Below are 25,543 nucleotides of genomic sequence, written 5' to 3' on the forward strand. Positions count from 1 at the left end.
ACTTCAGCCGTGAGTTGCAGGAAATGAAAATATAAAAACAACAAACAGGAGAGAGTGGAAGACTGAGGCCACCTGGGCTGAATAAAGAATGAGGAATTTCTGGAAGAAAAATGCTTTTAAAGGATTAAAGAATTCAAGTACCAACGAAGAAAATCACATTTATGATAATCTTTAGAACTGTAGGAAGAGAGGAAGAACTTGCAGAATTATGAAAAGAGGATGGCCAAAAATACTTAAAAGTAACACGAGAAAATGTTATGGATACGCCAGAGTGAGGGGAGTGTGTGGCCAGGAGGCTGGAGGGGCGTTGATGGATGGCAGTGGCGTTCTTGTGTTATGAGGATCTCGGTGCTGGAACGACTCTTCACTTGTTCTTTAATGGAGTAGAACAGTGTACGTGTTCTGTTATAGAAGAAGTTGGGGTTGATATTGATGGAGATGTGGGTGAGCAAGATGATGCTCCACCCTAGGCTAGATCCAAATGTCAGTCAACAGACGCAGGTGATGTGTTACCTTGTGGTCACTACAGGTGGAAGCTCATCTCATTATTTGCCTCTACAACTGCAACAATATTTGGTGCGTCATCCTGTATAAGATCCATAGATTCAATCTCTGTATCACTGACTACTGATCTATCAGCTTTGGCATCCATTGCATTCAGTCTTAAGTAACACGTTCCTCAGCTCTCTCACGCACTGGCGGCGCTGCTCCGGCTCTCTCTCTCTCTCTCTCTCTCTCTCTCTCTCTCTCTCTCTCTCTCTCTCTCTCTCTCTCTCTCTCTCTCTCTCTCTCTCTCTTCATTCGGTATTTTCATTTTCCCCCTCTTGAGCGAGTTCTTTGCACTTCTTCCTTTGTTTGTTCGATGTATCACGTTTGATGAACACACCCAACCCCACCCCCTCACCCCTTACATACATCCTTGCTAGATAATTCCATATCGAACAACTGTTTGCGCACCTGCTCTCTAACTGTCATATCTAAAGCACCGAAACAACAATCACTCCCCACACACAGACCGATATAGGGGCTTCCCCTGAATGCTTCCCATGCCGTGGCTCAGCCTTATAACGGTACGTCTCACCCCTTATACCACATTGCTCCAATTTGCTCTATCCCATATATGCCTCCCACCCATCTGAATATTCATGGTCGTATATATGGATAATTCTGCCACGTATAACATAACCCTGAACCTCAGGACTTGACAAACTTGCCCTACGCCGCAGTATTAGATATTTTTCCATCGTCTCTGTACTAGACACATCACTTTGGTTTCTGCTGACGAGAAATGGCGTTATTTGGGTCCTGCCTGTAGCTATATAAGAGTATGACAAGCCACAGCTTCACATGGTTACCATGTAGACGTGAGCAGCTCATGGATGAGACGAGCTGATGTCTGTATCTTACACCACAGAGCTTTGCAACTCTTTACCTTCTCTGTATCTTACACCACAGAGCTTTGCAACTCTTTACCTTCTCTGTATCTTACACCACAGAGCTTTGCAACTCTTTACCTTCTCTGTATCTTACAACGCAGAGCTTTGCAACTCTTTACCTTCTCTGTATCTTACACCACAGAGCTTTGCAACTCTTTACCTTCTCTGTATCTTACAACGCAGAGCTTTGCAACTCTTTACCTTCTCTGTATCTTACAACGCAGAGCTTTGCAACTCTTTACCTTCTCTGTAGTTGTAGATACGACCAACCCATTCTTCAAAAGCTCACGTTCCAATTTCTCCAAAACTTTTATATTTCCTCTCGTCTCCACAAAAGACTTGTCCTCCGTCGGCAACGCAACGCACTTTTCGATTTTGCCTCGCTTCCCTGGAGCTTGCGTGTCGTACCGCTATGGAACCGGAGTTTTTTTCCTATATAATGGGTTGTCTGCACTACACTGCACACTTACTAAAATTATCAACTAGATTATATGCTACAGTAGACGAAACTATGGCCTTGTGGTCCTTAACAATCGCCACACTTCTAAATAGTTACAACCTGGACACAGGTCACTTATGATGGAAAACACGACGCCATGAAGGACCTCATATCGCATAAATATTGAACATTGAAGAAATATATAATAATCAACTAAATGCCTTTTTTGTTCCATTGTTTCCTCTGTAGTTATTGCGTTGAGAGTTGGTTGCAACATTTGTAACAATAAAGAAAACGAGAAAAAAAGTTGTCAAATTGATCTCAAAAACAAAATCTGTATAAAGTGATGTCGATTCTTGGAGACCTAACCACGACACTGCATTTGCTTAGGGATTGTTTTCCTTTTATTATTCATTGCAAATACCGCCAGCAGCTGACAATGAAAATGATAGTAATTGTCTTGCGAAATACTGGATTTTGTGTTTTCATACAGCACCAGACTGCACGATTGAATTTCTTCAATGTTTTTTTTCATAAGTATTGATGTTAGTTATATGGCTTAGTTATTTCAGTTTTCTGTTATTAAACTCCACACCTTCCCTATCCCTCATAACTCTTCCACCAACGAGTTATTTTATATATATATATATATATATATATATATATATATATATATATATATATATATATATATATATATATATATATATATTCGAAAGATTGATTACTTCATTACTTATGAATTATGAGTGAAAATTATAAATCTTATCTTAAATCCCTCTTTCCAGTGGTGTGAATGATTCCCTAACGTATAGCAGATATCGTAAACTGAAAAGGCAAGGGAAAGTGAGCGACCTTACACCGTCTTTCTGGTGAGCCCCTTTACAGGTCAAAAATAAACAGTGATATTATCTTGCGCCAGTCGGTTAAAGAAGCCTTTTAGTTGAGTACACCATCGTATCCCACCCTTCTGAACACAGAAAATGGACGTTACATCAAGGACGACCCGAAATAGTGCACTTGGATTACTATACTTTGATATGTTTTAGTGCGAGCTGATTTTAACTATTTTAATATTACATCTCTTATATTTTGGATCAGTATCATATATGCTGTTATACATTTGTTCGTGCTTCAGTTTTTTTTATGATCTATTTGTAGATTACATATGTCACAAAATGGATCATAACCGTTACGAGGTGTGAGAGGAGCGTGTAGTATACATCTTAGAATGTTATTTTACCTAACCCACATCATCCCCATATACCATGATGAACAAGCATGGTCGATTTGACGCTGAACCAAAGCAAAATCAAATAGTTTTACAATGATCAAATTGAAATTGCATTTTTTTGTGAGAAATTTAAGTTTATTGAAGTGTTTATTAAGTAATTCTAAAGTGTTAGTGTCACCCAATAATGTTTGGTTTAAAGTTACACCTAAATCGGTTGCATGTAACTTTCGCTTTAATTTCTGTTACATAATATCTTGATGGAATTAACTTAATCGAGCCATCAATGGATATATATGTGAATGAGTGTAAAAATTAATTTCAAATATTTTTTTTTTCTCCAAAAGAAGGAACAGAGAAGGGGACCAGATGAGGATATTCCTTCAAAGGCCCTGTCCTCTGTTCTTAACGCTACCTCTCTAATGCGGGAAATGGCGAATAGTATGAAAGATATATATATATATATATATATATTTTTTTTATTTTTATTATACTTTGTCGCTGTCTCCCGCGTTTGCGAGGTAGCGCAAGGAAACAGACGAAAGAAATGGCCCAACCCACCCCCATACACATGTATCTACATACGTCCACACACGCAAATATACATACCTACACAGCTTTCCATGGTTTACCCCAGACGCTTCACATGCCTTGATTCAATCCACTGACAGCACGTCAACCCCGGTATACCACATCGCTCCAATTCACTCTATTCCTTGCCCTCCTTTCACCCTCCTGCATGTTCAGGCCCCGATCACACAAAATCTTTTTCACTCCATCTTTCCACCTCCAATTTGGTCTCCCTCTTCTCCTCGTTCCCTCCACCTCCGACACATATATCCTCTTGGTCAATCTTTCCTCACTCATTCTCTCCATGTGACCAAACCATTTCAAAACACCCTCTTCTGCTCTCTCAACCACGCTCTTTTTATTTCCACACATCTCTCTTACCCTTACGTTACTTACTCGATCAAACCACCTCACACCACACATTGTCCTCAAACATCTCATTTCCAGCACATCCATCCTCCTGCGCACAACTCTATCCATAGTCCACGCCTCGCAACCATACAACATTGTGGGAGCCACTATTCCTTTAAACATACCCATTTTTGCTTTCCAAGATAATGTTCTCGACTTCCAACCATTCTTCAAGGCTCCCAGAATTTTCGCCCCCTCCCCCACCCTATGATCCACTTCCGCTTCCATGGTTCCATCCGCTGCCAGATCCACTCCCAGATATCTAAAACACTTCACTTCCTCCAGTTTTTCTCCATTCAAACTCACCTCCCAATTGAATTGACCCTCAACCCTACTGTACCTAATAACCTTGCTCTTATTCACATTTACTCTTAACTTTCTTCTTTCACACACTTTACCAAACTCAGTCACCAGCTTCTGCAGTTTCTCACATGAATCAGCCACCAGCGCTGTATCATCAGCGAACAACAACTGACTCACTTCCCAAGCTCTCTCATCCACAACAGACTTCATACTTGCCCCTCTTTCCAAAACTCTTGCATTCACCTCCCTAACAACCCCATCCATAAACAAATTAAACAACCATGGAGACATCACACACCCCTGCCGCAAACCTACATTCACTGAGAACCAATCACTTTCCTCTCTTCCTACACGTACACATGCCTTACATCCTCGATAAAAACTTTTCACTGCTTCTAACAACTTGCCTCCCACACCATATATTCTTAATACCTTCCACAGAGCATCTCTATCAACTCTATCATATGCCTTCTCCAGATCCATAAATGCTACATACAAATCCATTTGCTTTTCTAAGTATTTCTCACACATATATATATATATATATATATATATATATATATATATATATATATATATATATATATATATATATCTTTTTTTTCTTTTAAACTATTCGCCATTTCCCGCGTTAGCGAGGTAGCGTTAAGAACAGAGGACTGGGCCCCTTTTGGAATACCCCCACCTGGCCCCCTCTGTTCCTTCTTTTGGAAAATTAAAAAAAAAAAAAACGAGAGGGGAGGATTTCCAGCCCCCCGCTTCCTCCCCCCCTAGTCGCCTTCTACGACATGCAGGGAATACGTGGGAAGTATTCTTAATCCCCTATCCCCAGGGATATATATATATATATATATATATATATATATATATATATATATATATATATATATATATATATATATACATATATATATATATATTCTTGGGGATAGGGGAGAAAGAATACTTCCCACGCATTCCTCACGTGTTGTAGAAGGCGACTAAAGGGGACGGGAGCGGGGGGCTAGAAACCCTCCCCTCCTTGTATTTTAACTTTCTAAAAGGAGAAACAGAAGAAGGAGTCACGCGGGGAGTGCTCATCCTCCTCGAAGGCTCAGATTAGGGTATCTAAATGTGTGTGGATGTAACCAAGATGAGAAAAAAGGAGAGATTGGTAGTATGTTTGAGGAAAGGAACCTGAATGCTTTGCTTTCTGAGATAATGTTCTCGACTTCCACACATTCTTCAACGCTCCCAGAACTTTCGCCCCCTCCCCCACCCTATGATTCACTTCCGCTTCCATGGTTCCATCCGCTGCCAAATCCATTCCCAGATATCTAAAACACTTCACTTCCTCTTGTTTTTCTCCATTCAAACTTACCTCCCAATTGACTTGTCCCTCAACCCTATATATATATATATATATATATATATATATATATATATATATATATATATATATATTATCCCTGGGGATAGGGGAGAAAGAATACTTCCCACGTATTCCCTGCGTGTCGTAGAAGGCGACTAAAAGGGAAGGGAGCGGGGGGTTGGAAATCCTCCCCTCTCTTTTTTTCTTTTTTTTTTTTTTTCAAAAGAAGGAACAGAGAAGAGGGCCAGGTGAGGATATTTCCTCAAAGGCCCAGTCCTCTGTTCTTAACGCTACCTCGCTGTTGCGGGAAATGGCGGATAGTATAAAAAAAAAAAAATATATATATATATATATATATATATATATATATATATATATATATATATATATATATATTAAACTTTGACGCTGTCTCCCGCGTTAGCGAGGTAATGCAAGGAAACGGACGAAAGAATGGCCCAACCCACCCACACACACATGTATATACATACATGCCCACACACACATATGTATACCTACACATTTCAGCGTATACATACACAGACATATACACATATACATATTTATATTTATACTTTGTCGCTGCTTCCCGCGTAAGCGAGGTAGCGTAAGGAAACGGACGAAAGAATGGCACAGCCCACCCAAATTCACATTTATATACATACACACCCACACACACATATACATACCCATGCATTTCAATGTATATACACATATCCATACACAGACGTATACGTATATGCTACTTATTTATTTATTTATTTATTTATTTTGCTTTATCGCTGTCTCACGCTTTAGCGAGGTAGCGCAAGGAAACAGACGAAAGAATGGCCCAACCCACCCACATACACACGCAAATATACATACCTATACATCTCAACGTATACCCATATATACACACACAGACATATACATATATACACATGTACATAATTCATACTGTCTGCCTTTATTCATTCCCATCGCCACCCCGCCACACATGAAATAACAGCCCCCTCCCCCCTCCTGTGCGCGAGGTAGCGCTAGGAAGACAACAAAGACCCCATTCGTTCACACTCAGTCTGTAGCTGTCATGTAATAATGCACTGAAACCACAGCTCCCTTTCCACATCCAGGCCCCACAGAACTTTCCATGGTTTACCCCAGACACTTCACATGCCCTGGTTCAATCCATTGACAGCACGTCGACCCCGGTATACCACATCGTTCCAATTCACTCTGTTCCTTACACGCCTTTCACCCTCCTGCATGTTCAGGCCCCGATCACTCAAAATCTTTTTCACTCCATCTTTCCACCTCCAATTTGGTCTCCCACTTCTCCACATTGCCTCCACCTCAGACACATATAGCCTCTTGGTCAATCTTTCTTCATTCATTCTCTCCATGTGACCAAACCATTTCAAGACACCCTCTTCTGCTCTCTCAACCACACTCTTTTTATTACCACACATCTCTCTTACCCTTTCATTACTTACTTGATCAAACCATCTCACACCACATATTGTCCTCAAACATCTCATTTCCAACACATCCACCCTCCTCCACACAACCCTATCTATAGCACATGCCTCACAACCATATAACATTGTTGGAACCCCTATTCCTTCAAACATACCCATTTTTGCTCTTCAAGATAATGTTCTTGCCTTCCACACATTCTTTTTATATATCCCTGGGGACAGGGGAGAAAGAATACTTCCCACGTATTCCCTAAGTGTTGTAGAAGGCAACTAAAAGGGAGGGAGTGGGGGGCTGGAAATCCTCCCCTCCAGTTTTTACTTTTCCAAAAGAGGGAACAGAGAAGGGGGCCAAGTGAGCATTTTCTCTCTAAGGCTCAGCACTCTGTACTAATGCACGACTCATCTCTGCTTCCATGGTTCCATCTGATGCCCAATCCACTCCTAGTTATCTAAAACACTTCACTTCATCCAGTTTTTTTCCATTCAAACTTACCTCCCAATTAACTTGTCCCTCAACCCTACTGAACCTAATAAACTTGATCTCATTACATTTACTCTCAGCTTTCTTCTTTCACACGCTTTACCAAACTCAGTCACCAACTTCTGCTGTTTCTCACCCGAATCAGCCACCAGCACTGTATCATCAGCAAACAAAAGCTGACTCACTTTCCAATCCCTCTCATCCACAACAGACTGCATACTTGCCCCTTACTCCACAGATCTTGCATTCACCTCCCTAACAACCCCATCCATAAACAAACAACCATGGAGACATCACACACCCCTGTTGCAAACGATCATTCACTAGGAAGCAATCACTTTCCTATCTTCCTACTCGTACACATGCCTTACATCCTTGATAAAAACTTTTCACTGCTTCTAGGAACTTACCTCCTACACCATAAACTCTTAATACCTTCCACAAGGCATCTTTATCAGCTCTATCATATGCCTTCTCCAGATCCATAAATGTCACATACAAATCGTTCTTCTAAGTATTTCTCACATATATTCTTCATAGCATAGACCTGATCCACACATCCTCTACCACTTCTGAAACCACACAGTTCTTCCCCAATCTGATGTTCTGTACATCCCTTAACCCTCTCAATCAATACCCTCGCATATAATTTCCCAGGAATACTCAACAAACTTATACCACTGTAATTTGAACACTCACTTTTATCCCCTTTGCCTTTGTACAATGGCACCATGCATATTTTCTGCCAATCCTCAGGCACTTCACCATGAACCATACATACATTGAATATCCTTACCAACCAGTCAGCAATACAGTCACCCCCTTTTTTGATAAATTCCACTGCAAACCATCCAAATCCGCCGCTTGCCGGCTTCCATCTTCCGCAAAGCTTTCACTACCTCTTTTCAGTTCACCAAACCATTCTCCCTTACTTGACATTTCGCACACCACCTCAACCAAAGCACCCTATATCTGAAACTCTGTCATCAAACACATTTAACAAACCTCCAAAATACTAACTCCATCCCCTCACTTCACCGTTACCTGTTATTACCTCCCCATTAGCCCCCTTCACTGATGTTCCCATTTGTTCTCCTGTCTTACGCATTTTATTTACCTACTTCCAAAACATCTTTTTATTCTCCCTAAAATTTAATGATACTCTCTCAGCCAAACTCTCATTGCACCTTTCTCTTGACCTCTTGCCTCTTTCTTTTATACATCTCCCACTCATTTGCACTACTTCCCTGCAAAAATAATGTCCAAACGCCTCTCTCTTCTCTCTCACTAGCAATCGTACTTCATCCCACCACTCACTACCCTTTCTAGTCTGCCCACCTCCCACCTTTCTCATGCCACAAGCATCTTTTGTGCAAGCCATCACTGCTTCCCTAAATACATCCCATCCCTCCCCCACTCCCCTTACCTCCTTTGTTCTCACCTTTTTCCATTCTGTACTCAGTCTCTCCTGCTACTTCCTCACACAAGTCTCCTTTCCAAACTCACTTACTCTCACCACTCTCTTCACCCCAGCATTCTCTCTTCTTTTCTGAAAACCTCTACAAATCTTCACCTTCACCTCCACAAGATAATGATCAGACATCCCTCCAGTTGCCCCTCTCAGCACATTAACATCCAAAAGTCTCTCTTTCATGTGCCTATCAATTAACACATAATCCAATAATGCTCTGGCCATCTCTCATACTTACATTCATATGCTTATATATATCTCTCTTTTTAAACCAGGTATTCCCAATCACCAGTCCTTTTTTCAGCACACAAATCTACAAGCTCCTCATTTCCATTTACAATACTAAACACCCCATGTACACCAATTATACCCTCATCTGCCACATTACTCACTTTTGCATTCAAATCACCCATCACTATAACCTGGTCTTGTGCATCAAAATTGCAAACACACTCAACTGCTCCCAAAACGCTTGCCTCTCATGACCTTTCTTCTCATAACCAGGTGCATAGGCACCATTAATCACCCTTCTCTCTCCATCCGCTTTCAGTTTTACCCATATCAATCTAGAGTTTACTTTATTACACTCTATCACATACTCCCACAACTCCTGTTTCAGGTGTAGTGCTACTCTTCTTTTGCTCTTGTCCTCTCATCAACCCCTGACTTTACTACCAAGACATTCCCAAACCACTCTTCCCCTTTACCCTTGAGCTCCATTTCACTCTGAGCCAAAACATCCAAGTTCCTATCCTCAAGCATACTACGTATCTCTCCTTTTTCCTCATCTTGGTTACATCCACACACATTTAGACACCCCAATCTGAGCCTTCAAGGTGGATGAGCACTCCCCGCATGACTCTTTCTTCTGTTTCCCCTTTTAGAATGTTGAAATACTAGGATGAGAGGGTTTCTAGCCCCCCGCCCATTCCCTTTAGTCGCCTTCTATGCGGGAAGTACGTCGAAGAATTCTTTCTCCCCTATGGTTTAGAGTGTATTTTCCCAGGGTTGAGATTGATATAGGGTAAGGTGGAGAGGGGTTTATTATGTGAGAAAATAACTTGAATCATGTAGTAACGAGATTCTGTACCACAGGCTGGTCATCAGTCAGAATGGTCGGGCGCTGCACATCGTGTCCCAGCACCAGTTCCTGGATTCTCCAGAGTGGTTTGGCGTTTCCACAGACGAGTTCTTCCAGGTATGTCTTTGATATTAGTCTCCTTTCCCTCCCATTCCTGTATCCTGTACTTGTAAATGCTATGGAAATATCATCCCTAATATCACCTAGCAGCACAGTTCCATCTTGCAGTACAGTGTCCCACCCACCAGTATAGTGCCCCACCTGGCAGTATGGTGTCCCATCAAGCAGTTCAGTTTCCCAGCTGGTATTACAATGTCCCACTTGGCAGCATAGTTCCCACCTGAGAGTATAGTATCTCAACTGGCAGCATAATGCCCTGCCTGGCAGCACATTGTCTTCCTTGGCAGTACAGTATCCCCCCTGGCAGACCAGTGTCCCACTTGCAGCATAGTATCCCATCTGGCTGCATAGTGTCCCACCTGGCAGTACAGTGTCCTGCCTGGCAGCATTGTGTCCTATCTGGCAACATAGTGTCCCATCTGGTAGTACTAACTGATGAGGACTGGTTATTGTTCTTAACAGGACTCTGAGGAGAGGCTGTGGCTGTTTCATTATATGTTTCAAAAGACTGTGTAGCCTCTCACAGAGGAAATTTCTCCACTGTAGAAAGTCATCAAAATTTTTTTCTACTTATCTTTTGTGGAACCTGACAGAACACACTCATTACTGAGACCCGAGGTGCTGTTGTTATATGTTTTATGTTATTTGTATACAGAAGCTTTCATCATGTTATATATTCCATTTATGAAAAAGAAATTGTCCAGAAAAACTATCCTTAACTATTTTTTATTTATTCATTTTGCTTTGTCACTGTCTCCCGCGTTTGCGAGGTAGCGCAAGGAAAAGACGAAAGAAATGGCCCAACCCACTCCCATACACATGTATATACATACACGTCTACACACGCAAATATACATACCTATACATCTCAATGTACACATATATATACACACACAGACACATACATATATACCCATGCACACAATTCACACTGTCTGCCTTTATTCATTCCCATTGCCACCTCGCCACACATGGAATACCATCCCCCTCCCCCCTCATGTGTGCGAGGTAGCTCTAGGAAAAGACAACAAAGGCCCCATTCGTTCACACTCAGTCTCTAGCTGTCATGCAATAATGCCCGAAACCACAGCTCCCTTTCTACATCCAGGCCCCACACAACTTTCCATGGTTTACCCCAGACGCTTCACATGCCCTGATTCAATCCACTGACAGCACATCAACCCCGGTATACCACATCGATCCAATTCACTCTATTCCTTGCCCGCCTTTCACCCTCCTGCATGTTCAGGCCCCGATTACTCAAAATCTTTTTCACTCCATCTTTCCACCTCCAATTTGGTCTCCCACTTCTCCTCGTTCCCTCCACCTCCGACACATATATCCTCTTGGTCAATCTTTCCTCACTCATTCTCTCCATGTGCCCAAACCATTTCAAAACACCCTCTTCTGCTCTCTCAACCACGCTCTTTTTATTTCCACACATCTCTCTTACCCTTACATTACTTACTCGATCAAACCACCTCACACCACACATTGTCCTCAAACATCTCATTTCCAGCACATCCACCCTCCTGCACACAACTCTATCCATAGCCCACGCCTCGCAACCTTACAACATTGGTGGAACCACTATTCCTTCAAACATACCCATTTTTGCTTTCCGAGATAATATTCTCAACTTCCACACACTTTTCAAGGCTCCCAGGATTTTCGCCCCCTCCCCCACCCTATGATTCACTTCCGCTTCCATGGTTCCATCCGCTGCCAGATCCACTCCCAGATATCTAAAACACTTTACTTCCTCCAGTTTTTCTCCATTCAAACTTACCTCCCAATTGACTTGACCCTCAACCCTACTGTACCTAATAACCTTGCTCTTATTCACATTTACTCTTAACTTTCTTCATTCACACACTTTACCAAACTCAGTCACCAGCTTCTGCAGTTTCTTACATGAATCAGCCACCAGTGCTGTATCATCAGCGAACAACGACTGACTCACTTCCCAAGCTCTCTCATCCACAACAGACTTCATACTTGCCCCTCTTTCCAAAACTCTTGCATTCACCTCCCTAACAACCCCATCCATAAACAAAATTAAACAACCATGGAGACATCACACACCCCTGCCGCAAACCTACATTCACTGAGAACCAATCACTTTCCTCTCTTCCTACACGTAAACATGCCTTACATCCTCGATAAAAACTTTTCACTGCTTCTAACAACTTGCCTCCCACACCATATATTCTTAATACCTTCCACAGAGCATCTCTATCAACTCTATCATATGCCTTCTCCAGATCCATAAATGCTACATACAAATCCATTTGCTTTTCTAAGTATTTCTCACATACATTCTTCAAAGCAAACACCTGTTCCACACATCCTCTACCACTTCTGAAACCACACTGCTCTTCCCCAATCTGATGCTCTGTACATGCCTTCACCCTCTCAATCAATACCCTCCCATATAATTTCCCAGGAATACTCAAAAACTTATACCTCTGTAATTTGAGCACTCACTCTTATCCCCTTTGCCTTTGTACAATGGCACTATGCACGCATTCTGCCAATCCTCAGGCACCTCACCATGAGTCATACATACATTAAATAACCTTACCAACCAGTCAGCAATACAGTCACCCCCTTTTTTAATAGATTCCTCTGCAATACCATCCAAACCTGCTGCCTTGCCGGCTTTCATCTTCTGCAAAGCTTTTACTACCTCTTCTCTGTTTACCAAATCATTTTCCCTAACCCTCTCACTTTGCACACCACCTTGACCAAAACACCCTATATCTGCCACTCTATTATCAAACACATTCAACAAACCTTCAAAATACTCACTCCATCTCCTCACATCACCACTACTTGTTATCACCTCCCCATTAGCGCCCTTCACTGAAGTTCCCATTTGCTCCCTTGTCTTTAACTATTATCTATATTTTTTGCTATTTTTCCTTAGAAAATAGCTTTCCTTCAAGACCTTGATATCAGTCCTATTCTTCATGCTGAACATGTTTCTGGGACTCATATATGTTTAGGGGCCAATAAGTCCTGTAATAAAGCATTTAAATGATTACAGGATTCAGATATTTCATGACAATTGTATCACATTCATTTTGTATCTGATAGCCAGAGGAAACATATGCTTTGCATTACACTTTTAAGTATAGAAGTTTTTCATTATGTAATAGTCCAGTTCTGAAAGGAACCAGTTTTTTTGGCCTGAAAAATACCCAGAACTATTTTTGCATCTTTTGCAATTTTCCATTGGAAAATAGATTTCCTAGAGAAACACATTACAGGTTGTACCTCTTTAATCTGGCAACATTGGGACCTGTCCATTATGCTTTATTCTATTGTATAATTTCAAGTGTAGAGGCCTTTCATTATGTTATATTCTAATTCTGAAAAAAATGTTTTTAGGCACGAATGATACCCTCTGCATTTTTTGCTGTTTTTTCTTCAGAAAATAGATTTCCTTCAGAATTTGAATATAGGGCCAGTTTTTCACGCTGAATACATTTCGAGGATTGAAATTTTGTCAGAGCCAGTAATTTGTGTTATTAAGCATTTGAATAAGTACAGGATTTGTAAATTTTCTGACAACTCACTTCATATTTATTTGGTATTTGTTGGTAAGAGGAAACATTATGATATATTTTACAGTATAATCTTGTTTATAGAATCATTTCATTATGTTATATTATTCCAATTCTAAGACAAAAATTTTTTCGGTAAAGAAAATACCATTTTTTCTATTTTTCTTGGGAGTATAGATATCCTTCAAAACCAGTGTAAGGGCTATTCTTCAAGCTGAATATGATTTTGGAGTTGATGTATTATTTAGGGGTTGTTTAGCCCTGTAATTAAGCCCGTAAATGAGTACGTGCTTATAATATTTCATGAGTATTCACAAGATTTGTCCCTGTTTGTTCTATCACTTCAAGTATGAATTACTTTTATAATTCTATTACAGTTTTGAAAGAAAAAAGTTTTTGGCCAGAAAAACACCTTGCATTTTTTGTCAGAAAATAGATTTTCTTAAGAGGTATAAGTTTGTTGAGTATTCCTGGTAAATTATATGGGAGGGTATTGGTTGAGAGGGTGAAGGCATGTACAGAGCATCAGATTGGGGAAGAGCAGTGTGGTTTCAAAAGTGGTAGAGGATGTGTGGATCAGGTGTTTGCTTTGAAGAATGTATGTGAGAAATACTTAGAAAAGCAAATGGATTTGTATGTAGCATTTATGGATCTGGAGAAGGCACATGATAGAGTTGTTAGAGATGCTCTGTGGAAGGTATTAAGAATATATGGTGTGGGAGGAAAGTTGTTAGAAGCAGTGAAAAGTTTTTATCGAGGATGTAAGGCATGTGTACGTGTAGGAAGAGAGGAAAGTGATTGGTTCTCAGTGAATGTAGGTTTGCGGCAGGGGTGTGTGATGTCTCCATGGTTGTTTAATTTGTTTATGGATGGAGTTGTTAGGGAGGTAAATGCAAGAGTTTTGGAAAGAGGGGCAAGTATGAAGTCTGTTGGGGATGAGAGAGCTTGGGAAGTGAGTCAGTTGTTGTTCGCTGATGATACAGCGCTGGTGGCTGATTCATGTGAGAAACTGCAGAAGCTGGTGACTGAGTTTGGTAAAGTGTGTGGAAGAAGAAAGTTAAGAGTAAATGTGAATAAGAGCAAGGTTATTAGGTACAGTAGGGTTGAGGGTCAAGTCAATTGGGAGGTAAGTTTGAATGGAGAAAAGCTGGAGGAAGTGAAGTGTTTTAGATATCTGGGAGTGGATCTGGCAGCGGATGGAACCATGGAAGCGGAAGTGGATCATAGGGTGGGGGAGGGGGCGAAAATTCTGGGGGCCTTGAAGAATGTGTGGAAGTCGAGAACATTATCTCGGAAAGCAAAAATGGGTATGTTTTGAAGGAATAGTGGTTCCAACAATGTTGTATGGTTGCGAGGCATGGGCTATGGATAGAGTTGTGCGCAGGAGGATGGATGTGCTGGAAATGAGATGTTTGAGGACAATGTGTGGTGTAAGGTGGTTTGATCGAGTGAGTAACGTAAGGGTAAGAGAGATGTGTGGAAATAAAAAGAGCGTGGTTGAGAGAGCAGAAGAGGGTGTTTTGAAGTGGTTTGGGCACATGGAGAGAATGAGTGAGGAAAGATTGACCAAGAGGATATATGTGTCGGAGGTGGAGGGAACGAGGAGAAGAGGGAGACCAAATTGAGGTGGAAAGATGGAGTGAAAAAGATTTTGTGTGATCGGGGCCTGAACATGCAGGAGGGTGAAAGGAGGGCAAGGAATAGAGTGAATTGGATCGATGTGGTATACCGGGGTTGACGTGCTGTCAGTGGATTGAATCAGGGCATGTGAAGCGTCTGGGGTAAACCATGGAAAGCTGTGTAGGTATGTATATTTGCGTGTGTGGACGTATGTATATACATGTGTATGGGGGGGGTTGGGCCATTTCTTTCGTCTGTTTCCTTGCGCTACCTCACAAACGCGGGAGACAGCGACAAAGTATAATAATATAAAAAAAAAAAGAAGCTAGGCATGGGGCCTATTCTTAATGCTGAATATGATTTTGATGTTGATTTATTGTTTTGGGATCATTAACTCCTGTAATTGAAAAAAAATTATTATTACAAATTTTAAGATATTTCATGATTATTCATTTCAAAGTTTTTCAGTATTTTTGGGTAGAAGAAGCAGTTTCAGACATTTTTCATCATTTAAAGAAAAGCTTCTGAGTGATTGGGGCCTGAACATGCAGGAGGGTGAAAGGCGTGCAAGGAATAGAGTGAATTAGAACGATGTGGTATACCGGGGTCAACATGGTGTCAATGGATTGAACCAGGGCATGTGAAGCGTCTGGGGTAAACCATGGAAAGTTCTGTGGGGCCTGGATGTGGAAAGGGAGCTGTGGTTTCGATGCATTATTACATGACAGCTAGAGACTGAGTGTGAACAGATGTGGCCTTTGTTGTCTTTTCCTAGCACTACCTCATACACATGAGGGGGGGAGAGGGTTGTTATTTCATGTGTGGCGAGATGGCGATGGGAATGAATAAAGGCAGACTATGAATTATGTACATGTGTATATATGTATATGTCTTTGTGTGTGTATATATATATGTATATGTTGAGATGTATAGGTATGTATATTTGCGTGTGTGGACGTGTATGTATATATATGTGTATGTGGGTGGGTTGGGCCATTCTTTCATCTGTTTCCTTGCACTACCTCACTAACATGGGAGACAGCGACAAAGCAAAATAAATAATATAGTATTTTTATAATCATACGTAACTGCTGTTTCCTGCATCAGCAAGGTTCCGCCAGGAAACAGATGAAGAATGGCCCATCCACACATATACACATATATATACATAAACGCTCATACATACGCATATACATACATATACATATATTCCTGTGAGTCCACAGGGAAAATGAAACGCAATAAGTTCCCAAGTGCACTTTCGTGTAATAATTGTATCATCGGGGGGATACAAGAAAGAAATGTATGTCAGCTGATGTACAACAAAGAGACGTAGATAGGACACCTTATGGTAAACGAGTGATTGTCCAAGACAGATGACGAGCATATCATAAACTTATAATGTGGACAAGAAGGGGAAATTGTTTACAAATTTTATCAGCAATAAAGCTATCCACTTTGTATAGACCTTCACTAATATTAAGGTTGTAATTCTTTGTGTATTTGATAATAGAAGATTCAATGATATTTCTTGTGGTACTGGAGTTAGAGTTAATAACTGAGATAGCATTACTCCAGTCATTACAATGATCGTAGTTTTTAATGTGATTAAACAAGGCATATGATTCTTGTCTGTTCTTATACTATATTTATGTTGCTTGAGTCTAACAGAAAGATCCTTACCAGTCTGCTCAACATAAAACTTATCACAATTTCCACATGGCACTTTATAGATGCATCCAGGAGAATTTTCTGGCACTTTCTCGCCCCATAGGAAGGAGCATCACTACCCTCTCCTTCAGTGAGGTAGCGCCAGAAAAACTGACGCAGTAGGCCACATTCATTCGCACTCAGTCTCTGGCTGTCACCTGTAATGCACTGAAACCACATCTCCCTATCCACACCCATGCCCCACAGACCTTTCCATGGTTTACTGCGGACGTTTCACATGCTGTGGTTCAGTCCAGTGACAGCACATTGACCCCAGTATACCACATTGTTCCAAGTCACTCTATTCTGTGCATATCTTTCACCCTTCTACTGTTCAGGCTCCAGTCACTGAAAAACATTTTCACTCCCCTTGCCTGATCCAGGCACCCATTTACTTTAACAACCCATTGGGATGAATGAATAGCTGGGTTGACTGTAGACTGACTACCTCAACCAGGATTTGAACCTATGCGCTTGACCCTGAGTGTCCCATGAATGCTTAACAGTCAGAAATGGTAACCACTACACCACAAAAGTCTATGATCAATGATGCGTTGAATTCATATTTTTTGGAAAAACTGTGAAGTGGGGCTACCATAATTACTACGAAATTTGTCTTGCATTCATGCTTACCATTCCTACTAAGATAACACTAGTGGTATTGGTCATATCAAAATTCATGAAACCCATCTGTTCACACAGATCACTTCATATCTGTCTAATTCCCCTTCTGTAAAGCTGTCTATCTATTAATGTGTAGGTTGCAGGTTTGATGTCCAAAACTTTAATATTCTAATTGTGATATTGAGAAGATATTCCTTCTTGAGAACTTGTAAATGTTTATTGCCAATCCTCATGTTGACACATCCCATAAAGATGTGTTGTCATTTTTTTATTATGATTTGAACTGATGTAAACTTCAGTTGTTATAATTCTGAACTAAAGCTAGTAGACTGCTGCTTCATGGTCTCTTGTCATAATGAATGTATTTTTTAATTATGATTCTGTTCAACCACTCAGCCATATATAATTTTTCAAAATTGTTTCAAAATTGTTTCAAAATTCATGCAATTCAAAAAAATCACAATAGACTCTCAAGTAAATCTAAAATATTCATTAGTCGCACATTTTGAGCAGTGTGTTTTCTCAGTATCATTATGTAGCTTTCATGATTTTACTGTCTTTTTGCACATCAACCAAATTAGCTTGCCAAGGATTTCCACAATATAAGCTTAGATTCTCATCTCAGGTTTGTATTTATTAGGTAGATGTTAGATATTCATGCTGTGCTGACCTGACTTTTTTCATACTTCTAAAGTGGACAGTCCATATTTTATCATGAACTCGTTTTCATCTGAAAAGCCTGTTCAAGGATTATCATTCTTTTAGCCTACTCTGTACCTCTGCCAGGTGTCAGCGACAGCCATTGAAGATTCCAGGGTATTGATCTGGCACCGGGACAAGCTCAAACTCACCATAATGGGGGACCAATTCCTGCAAGCCGTGTTTGACCACATCTTAGGCCGTGATGTGGTCAAGAAACTCATGCAGGTAATTTTCTGTCCTTGTTCTGGGAGGAGGCACCAACCATTCTCATTCTTGAGTAATTTCTCTGACATTGGTTTATCTTTTCTTGTTATATTTTTCAGATTAACTCTTGGTAGGGAATAGTTCATTCATTTTTTTTTTTTTATATTTTATGCAGTGTTAGCTCCAATAACTGCACCAGAGCACACTACAGATGGTTATGATAAGGTTTACTAATCTCATAAACATTGAGTATTACACTCAGTAGCACATTAATTGCATTGTAAGTAAATAAGACATGAAACTACTGCAGGAAACTATAAACTGTAAGATCAGGTTAATAGTTCTTATTTCTTTGCTTTTAAGATTTTAGTTAGTATTCAAAATTAATTTTCACTTAATAGCTTTAATTGTGCGCTTGAGAAAAAATAATTGGTGTACATGGGGTGTTCAGTGTTGTAAATTAAAATTGTGAAGAGCTTGTAGATTTTTGTGCTGAAAAAGGACTGGTGATTGGGAATACCTGGTTTAAAAAGAGAGATATACGTAAGTATACATATGTGAGTAGGAGAGATGGCCAGAGAGCATTATTGGATTACGTGGTAATTGATAGGTGCGTGAAAGAGAGACTTTTGGATGTTAATGTGCTGAGAGGTGCAACTGGAAGGATGTCTCATCATTATCTTGTGGAGGCAAAGGTGAAGATTTGTAGAGGTTTTCAGAAAAGAAGAGAGAATGTTAGGGTGAAGAGAGTGGTGAGAGTAAGTTAGCTTGGAAAGGAGACTTGTGTGAGGAAGTACCAGGAGAGACTGAGTGCAAAATGGAAAAAGGAGAAAGCAAAGGATGTGAGGAGAGTGGGGGAGGAATGGGATGTGTTTAGGGAAGCAGTGATGGCTTGCGCTAATATGCTTGTGGCATGAGAAAGGTGGGAGGTGGGCAGATTAGAAAGGGTAGTGAGTGGTGGGATGAAGAAGTAAGATTATTAGTGAAAGAGAAGAGAGAAGCATTTGGACGATTTTTGCAGGTAAATAGTGCAGATGACTTAGAGATTTATAAAGGAAAGAGGCAGGAGGTCAAGAGAAAGGTGCAAGGGGTGAAAAGGAGGGCAAATGAGAGTTGGTGTGAGAGAGTATCATTAAATTTTAGGGAGAATAAAAAGATGTTTTGGAAGGAGGTACATAAAGTGCGTGAGACAAGAGAACAAATGGGAACAATGGTGAAGGGTGGCTAATGGGGAGGTAATAACAAGTAGTGGTGATGCCAAATCCACTCCCAGATATCTAAAACACTTCACTTCCTCCAGTTTTTCTCCACTCAAACTTACCTCCCAATTGACTTGTCCCTCAACCCTACTGTACCTAATAACCTTGCTCATATTCACATTTACTCTCAGCTTTCTTCTTTCACACACTTTACCAAACTCAGTCACCAACTTCTGCAGTATGTCATCCGAATCAGGCACCAGCGCTGTATCATCAGCAAACAACAATTGACTCTCTTCCCAAGCTCTCTTATCCACAATAGACTGCATACTTGCCCCTCTCTCCAAAACTCTTGCATTCACCTCCCTAACAACCCCATCCATAAACAAATTAAACAACCATGGAGACATCACGCACTTCTGCCGCAAACCGACATTCACTGAGAACCAATCACTTTCCTCTCTTCCTACTCGTACACATGCCTTACATCCTCGATAAAAACTTTCCACTGCTTCTAACAACTTGCCTCCCACACCATGTATTCTTAATACCTTCCACAGAGCATCTATATCAACTCTATCATATGCCTTCTCCAGATCCTTAAATGCTACTTGCAAATCTGTTTGCTTTTATAAGTATTTCTCACGTACATTCTTCAAAGCAAACACCTGATCCACACATCCTCTACCACTTCTGAAACCACACTGCTCTTTCCCAATATGATGATCTGTACATGCCTTCACCCTCTCAATCAATACCCTCCCATATAATTTCCCAGGAATACTCAACAAACTTATACCTCTCTAATTTGAGCACTCACTTTTATCCCCTTTGCCTTTGTACAGTGGCACTATGTAAGAATTCCGCCAATCCTCAGGCACCTCACCATGAGTCATACATACATTAAATAACCTTCCCAACCAGTCAACAACACAGTCACCCCCTTTTTTAATAAACTCCACTGCAATACCATCCAAACCCGCCACCTTGCCGGCTTTCATCTTCCGCAAAGCTTTTACTACCTCTTCTCTGTTTACCAAATCATTCTCCCTAACCCTCTCACTTTGCACACCACCTCGACCAAAACACCCTATATCTGCCACTCTATCATCAAACCCATGTAACAAACCTTCAAAATACTCTCTCCATCTCCTTCTCACATCACCACTACTTGTCATCACCTCCCCATTTGCCCCCTTCACTGATGTGAGCAACAGGGTCTACACCAGTCTTTTCCCAACATGTGCACATAGCCAACAGATAGCATTTTACCGAACCTAACTGTACAATGCCTGTAGCAGAGGGGTCCCGGTTTGATCCTGGCTGTTCGAGGTTTTTATGTTCTATGAAGGTGCGCATTCCTATGCACTTTGTTCGTATTCATATACCTCCGCGTTGTGCAGTTAGGTTCGGTAAAATGCTATCTGCTGGCTGGGTGCGCCTTTTGGGAAATGACTGGTGTAAACCCCATTGCTCACCAGTGCGAGACGAAGGGTATTCGAGTACATAGTATTCGAATAGTTATTTCCTATTAGCCAGGCATATACCCTAGCAGTAGCATTCCCACCTGCGGCACAGTGGTCCTGGGTTCGATCCTGGCTGTTGGAGGTTTGTATGTACTATGTTCTATGAAGGTGCGCGTTGCTATGCACTTTGTTCATATATATATATATATATATATATATATATATATATATATATATATATATATATATATATATGTATATATATATATATATTTTTTTTTTTTTTTTTGCTTTGTCGCTGTCTCCCGCGTTTGCGAGGTAGCGCAAGGAAACAGATGAAAGAAATGGCCCAACCCACCCCCATACACATGCCTTGATTCAATCCACTGACAGCACGTCAACCCCGGTATACCACATCGCTCCAATTCACTCTATTCTTTGCCCTCCTTTCACCCTCCTGCATGTTCAGGCCCCGATCACACAAAATCTTTTTCACTCCATCCCTCCACCTCCAATTTGGACTCCCTCTTCTCCTCGTTCCCTCCACCTCCGACACATATATCCTCTTCGTCAATCTTTCCTCACTCATTCTCTCCATGTGACCAGACCATTTCAAAACACCCTCTTCTGCTCTCTCAACCACGCTCTTTTTATTTCCACACATCTCTCTTACCCTTACGTTACTTACTCGATCAAACCACCTCACACCACACATTGTCCTCAAACATCTCATTTCCAGCACATCCATCCTCCTGTGCACAACTCTATCCATAGTCCACGCCTCACAACCATACAACATTGTTGGAACCACTATTCCTTCAAACATACCCATTTTTGCTTTCCGAGATAATGTTCTCGACTTCCACACATTCTTCAAGGCTCCCAGAATTTTCGCCCCCTCCCCCACCCTATGATCCACTTCCGCTTCCATGGTTCCATCCGCTGCCAGATCCACTCCCAGATATCTAAAACACTTCACTTCCTCCAGTTTTTCTCCATTCAAACTCACCTCCCAATTGAATTGACCCTCAACCCTACTGTACCTAATAACCTTGCTCTTATTCACATTTACTCTTAACTTTCTTCTTTCACACACTTTACCAAACTCAGTCACCAGCTTCTGCAGTTTCTCACATGAATCAGCCACCAGCGCTGTATCATCAGCGAACAACAACTGACTCACTTCCCAAGCTCTCTCATCCCCAACAGACTTCATACTTGCCCCTCTTTCCAAAACTCTTGCATTCACCTCCCTAACAACCCCATCCATAAACAAATTAGACAACCATGGAGACATCACACACCCCTGCCGCAAACTTACATTCACTGAGAACCAATCACTTTCCTCTCTTCCTACACGTACACATGCCTTACATCCTCGATAAAAACTTTTCACTGCTTCTAACAACTTGCCTCCCACACCATATATTCTTAATACCTTCCACAGAGCATCTCTATCAACTCTATCATATGCCTTCTCCAGATCCATAAATGCTACATACAAATCCATTTGCTTTTCTAAGTATTTCTCACATATATATATATTCTTTCTTTCTTTCTTTCATACTATTCGCCATTTCCCGCATTAGCAAGGTAGTGTTAAGAACAGAGGACTGGGCCTTTGAGGGAATATCCTCACCAGGCCCCCTTCTCTGTTCCTTCCTTTTTTTTTTTTTCGCTGTTTCCCGCATTTTTGATATATATGTGAGGAAGTACCAGGAGAGACTGAGTACAGAATGGAAAAAGGTGAGAACAATGGAAGTAAGGGGAGTGGGGGAGGAATGTGATGTATTTAGGGAATCAGTGATGGATTGCGCAAAAGATGCTTGTGGCATGAGAAGAGTGGGAGGTGGGTTGATTAGAAAGGGTAATGAGTGGTGGGATGAAGAAGTAAGATTATTAGTGAAAGAGAAGAGAGAGGCATTTGGATGATTTTTGCAGGGAAAAAATGCAATTGAGTGGGAGATGTATAAAAGAAAGAGACAGGAGGTCAAGAGAAAGGTGCAAGAGGTGAAAAAAAGGGCAAATGAGAGTTGGGGTGAGAGAGTATCATTAGATTTTAGGGAGAATAAAAAGATGTTCTGGAAGGAGGTAAATAAAGTGCGTAAGACAAGGGAGCAAATGGGAACTTCAGTGAAGGGCGCAAATGGGGAGGTGATAACAAGTAGTGGTGATGTGAGAAGGAGATGGAGTGAGTATTTTGAAGGTTTGTTGAATGTGTTTGATGATAGAGTGGCAGATATAGGGTGTTTTGGTCGAGGTGGTGTGCAAAGTGAGAGGGTTAGGGAAAATGATTTGGTAAACAGAGAAGAGGTAGTGAAAGCTTTGCGGAAGATGAAAGCCGGCAAGGCAGCAGGTTTGGATGGTATTGCAGTGGAATTTATTAAAAAAGGGGGTGACTGTATTGTTAACTGGTTGGTAAGGTTATTTAATGTATGTATGACTCATGGTGAGGTGCCTGAGGATTGGCGGAATGCGTGCATAGTGCCATTGTACAAAGGCAAAGGGGATAAGAGTGAGTGCTCAAATTACAGAGGTATAAGTTTGTTGAGTATTCCTGGTAAATTATATGGGAGGGTATTGATTGAGAGGGTGAAGGCATGTACAGAGCATCAGATTGGGGAAGAGCAGTGTGGTTTCAGAAGTGGTAGAGGATGTGTGGATCAGGTGTTTGCTTTGAAGAATGTATGTGAGAAATACTTAGAAAAGCAAATGGATTTGTATGTAGCATTTATGGATCTGGAGAAGGCATATGATAGAGTTGATAGAGATGCTCTGTGGAAGGTATTAAGAATATATGGTGTGGGAGGCAAGTTGTTAGAAGCAGTGGAAAGTTTTTATCGAGGATGTAAGGCATGTGTACGTGTAGGAAGAGAGGAAAGTGATTGGTTCTCAGTGAATGTAGGTTTGCAGCAGGGCTGCGTGATGTCTCCATGGTTGTTTAATTTGTTTATGGATGGGGTTGTTAGGGAGGTGAATGCAAGAGTTTTGGAAAGAGGGGCAAGTATGAAGTCTGTTGGGGAGGAGAGAGCTTGGGAAGTGAGTCAGTTGTTGTTCGCTGATGATACAGCGCTAGTGGCTGATTCATGTGAGAAACTGCAGAAGCTGGTGACTGAGTTTGGTAAAGTGTGTGAAAGAAGAAAGTTAAGAGTAAATGTGAATAAGAGCAAGGTAATTAGGTAGAGTAGGGTTGAGGGTCAAGTCAATTGGGAGGTAAGTTTGAATGGAGAAAAACTGGAGGAAGTAAAGTGTTTTAGATATCTGGGAGTGGATCTGGCAGCGGATGGAACCATGGAAGCGGAAGTGGATCATAGGGTGGGGGAGGGGACAAAAATCCTGGAAGCCTTGAAGAATGTGTGGAAGTCGAGAACATTATCTCGGAAAGCAAAAATGGGTATGTTTGAAGGAATAGTGGTTCCAACAATGTTGTATGGTTGCGAGGCGTGGGCTATGGATAGAGTTGTGCACAGGAGGATGGATGTGCTGGAAATGAGATGTTTGAGGACAATGTGTGGTGTGAGGTGGTTTGATCGAGTAAGTAACGTAAGGGTAAGAGAGATGTGTGGAAATAAAAAGAGTGTGGTTGAGAGAGCAGAAGAGGGTGTTTTGAAATGGTTTGGGCACATGGAGAGAATGAGTGAGGAAAGATTGACCAAGAGGATATAAGTGTCGGAGGTGGAGGGAACGAGGAGAAGTGGGAGACCAAATTGGAGGTGGAAAGATGGAGTGAAAAAGATTTTGTGTGATCTTGGCCTGAACATGCAGGAGGGTGAAAGGAGGGCAAGGAATAGAGTGAATTGGATCGATGTGGTATACCGGGGTTGACGTGCTGTCAGTGGATTGAATCAGGGCATGTGAAGCATCTGGGGTAAACCATGGAAAGCTGTGTAGGTATGTATATTTGCATGTGTGGACGTATGTATATACATGTGTATGGGGGTGGGTTGGGCCATTTCTTTCGTCTGTTTCCTTGCGCTGCCTCGCAAACGCGGGAGACAGCGACAAAGCAAAAAAAAAAATATATATATATATATATATATATATATATATATATATATATATATATATATATATATATATGTATGGAAAAAGGTG

At 41.1% G+C, this 25,543-nt stretch overlaps 1 protein-coding gene across 3 annotated transcripts in view; it reads left to right on the plus strand.

Annotated features, from left to right (window-relative positions):
- LOC139755838 (popeye domain-containing protein 3-like) overlaps positions 1-25,543 on the plus strand; it is a 340,156-nt gene that overhangs the window by 182,006 nt on the left and 132,607 nt on the right. For all 3 annotated transcript variants that reach the window (XM_071674468.1, XM_071674451.1, XM_071674458.1), the window contains exons 4-5: positions 10,249-10,351; positions 18,664-18,804. In XM_071674468.1, the coding sequence (XP_071530569.1) occupies positions 10,249-10,351; positions 18,664-18,804 (244 nt within the window). The remainder of the gene's footprint in view (positions 1-10,248; positions 10,352-18,663; positions 18,805-25,543) is intronic.

Source organism: Panulirus ornatus, chromosome 2 (genome assembly GCF_036320965.1).
Source record: "Panulirus ornatus isolate Po-2019 chromosome 2, ASM3632096v1, whole genome shotgun sequence".
Lineage (NCBI taxonomy): Eukaryota > Metazoa > Arthropoda > Malacostraca > Decapoda > Palinuridae > Panulirus > Panulirus ornatus.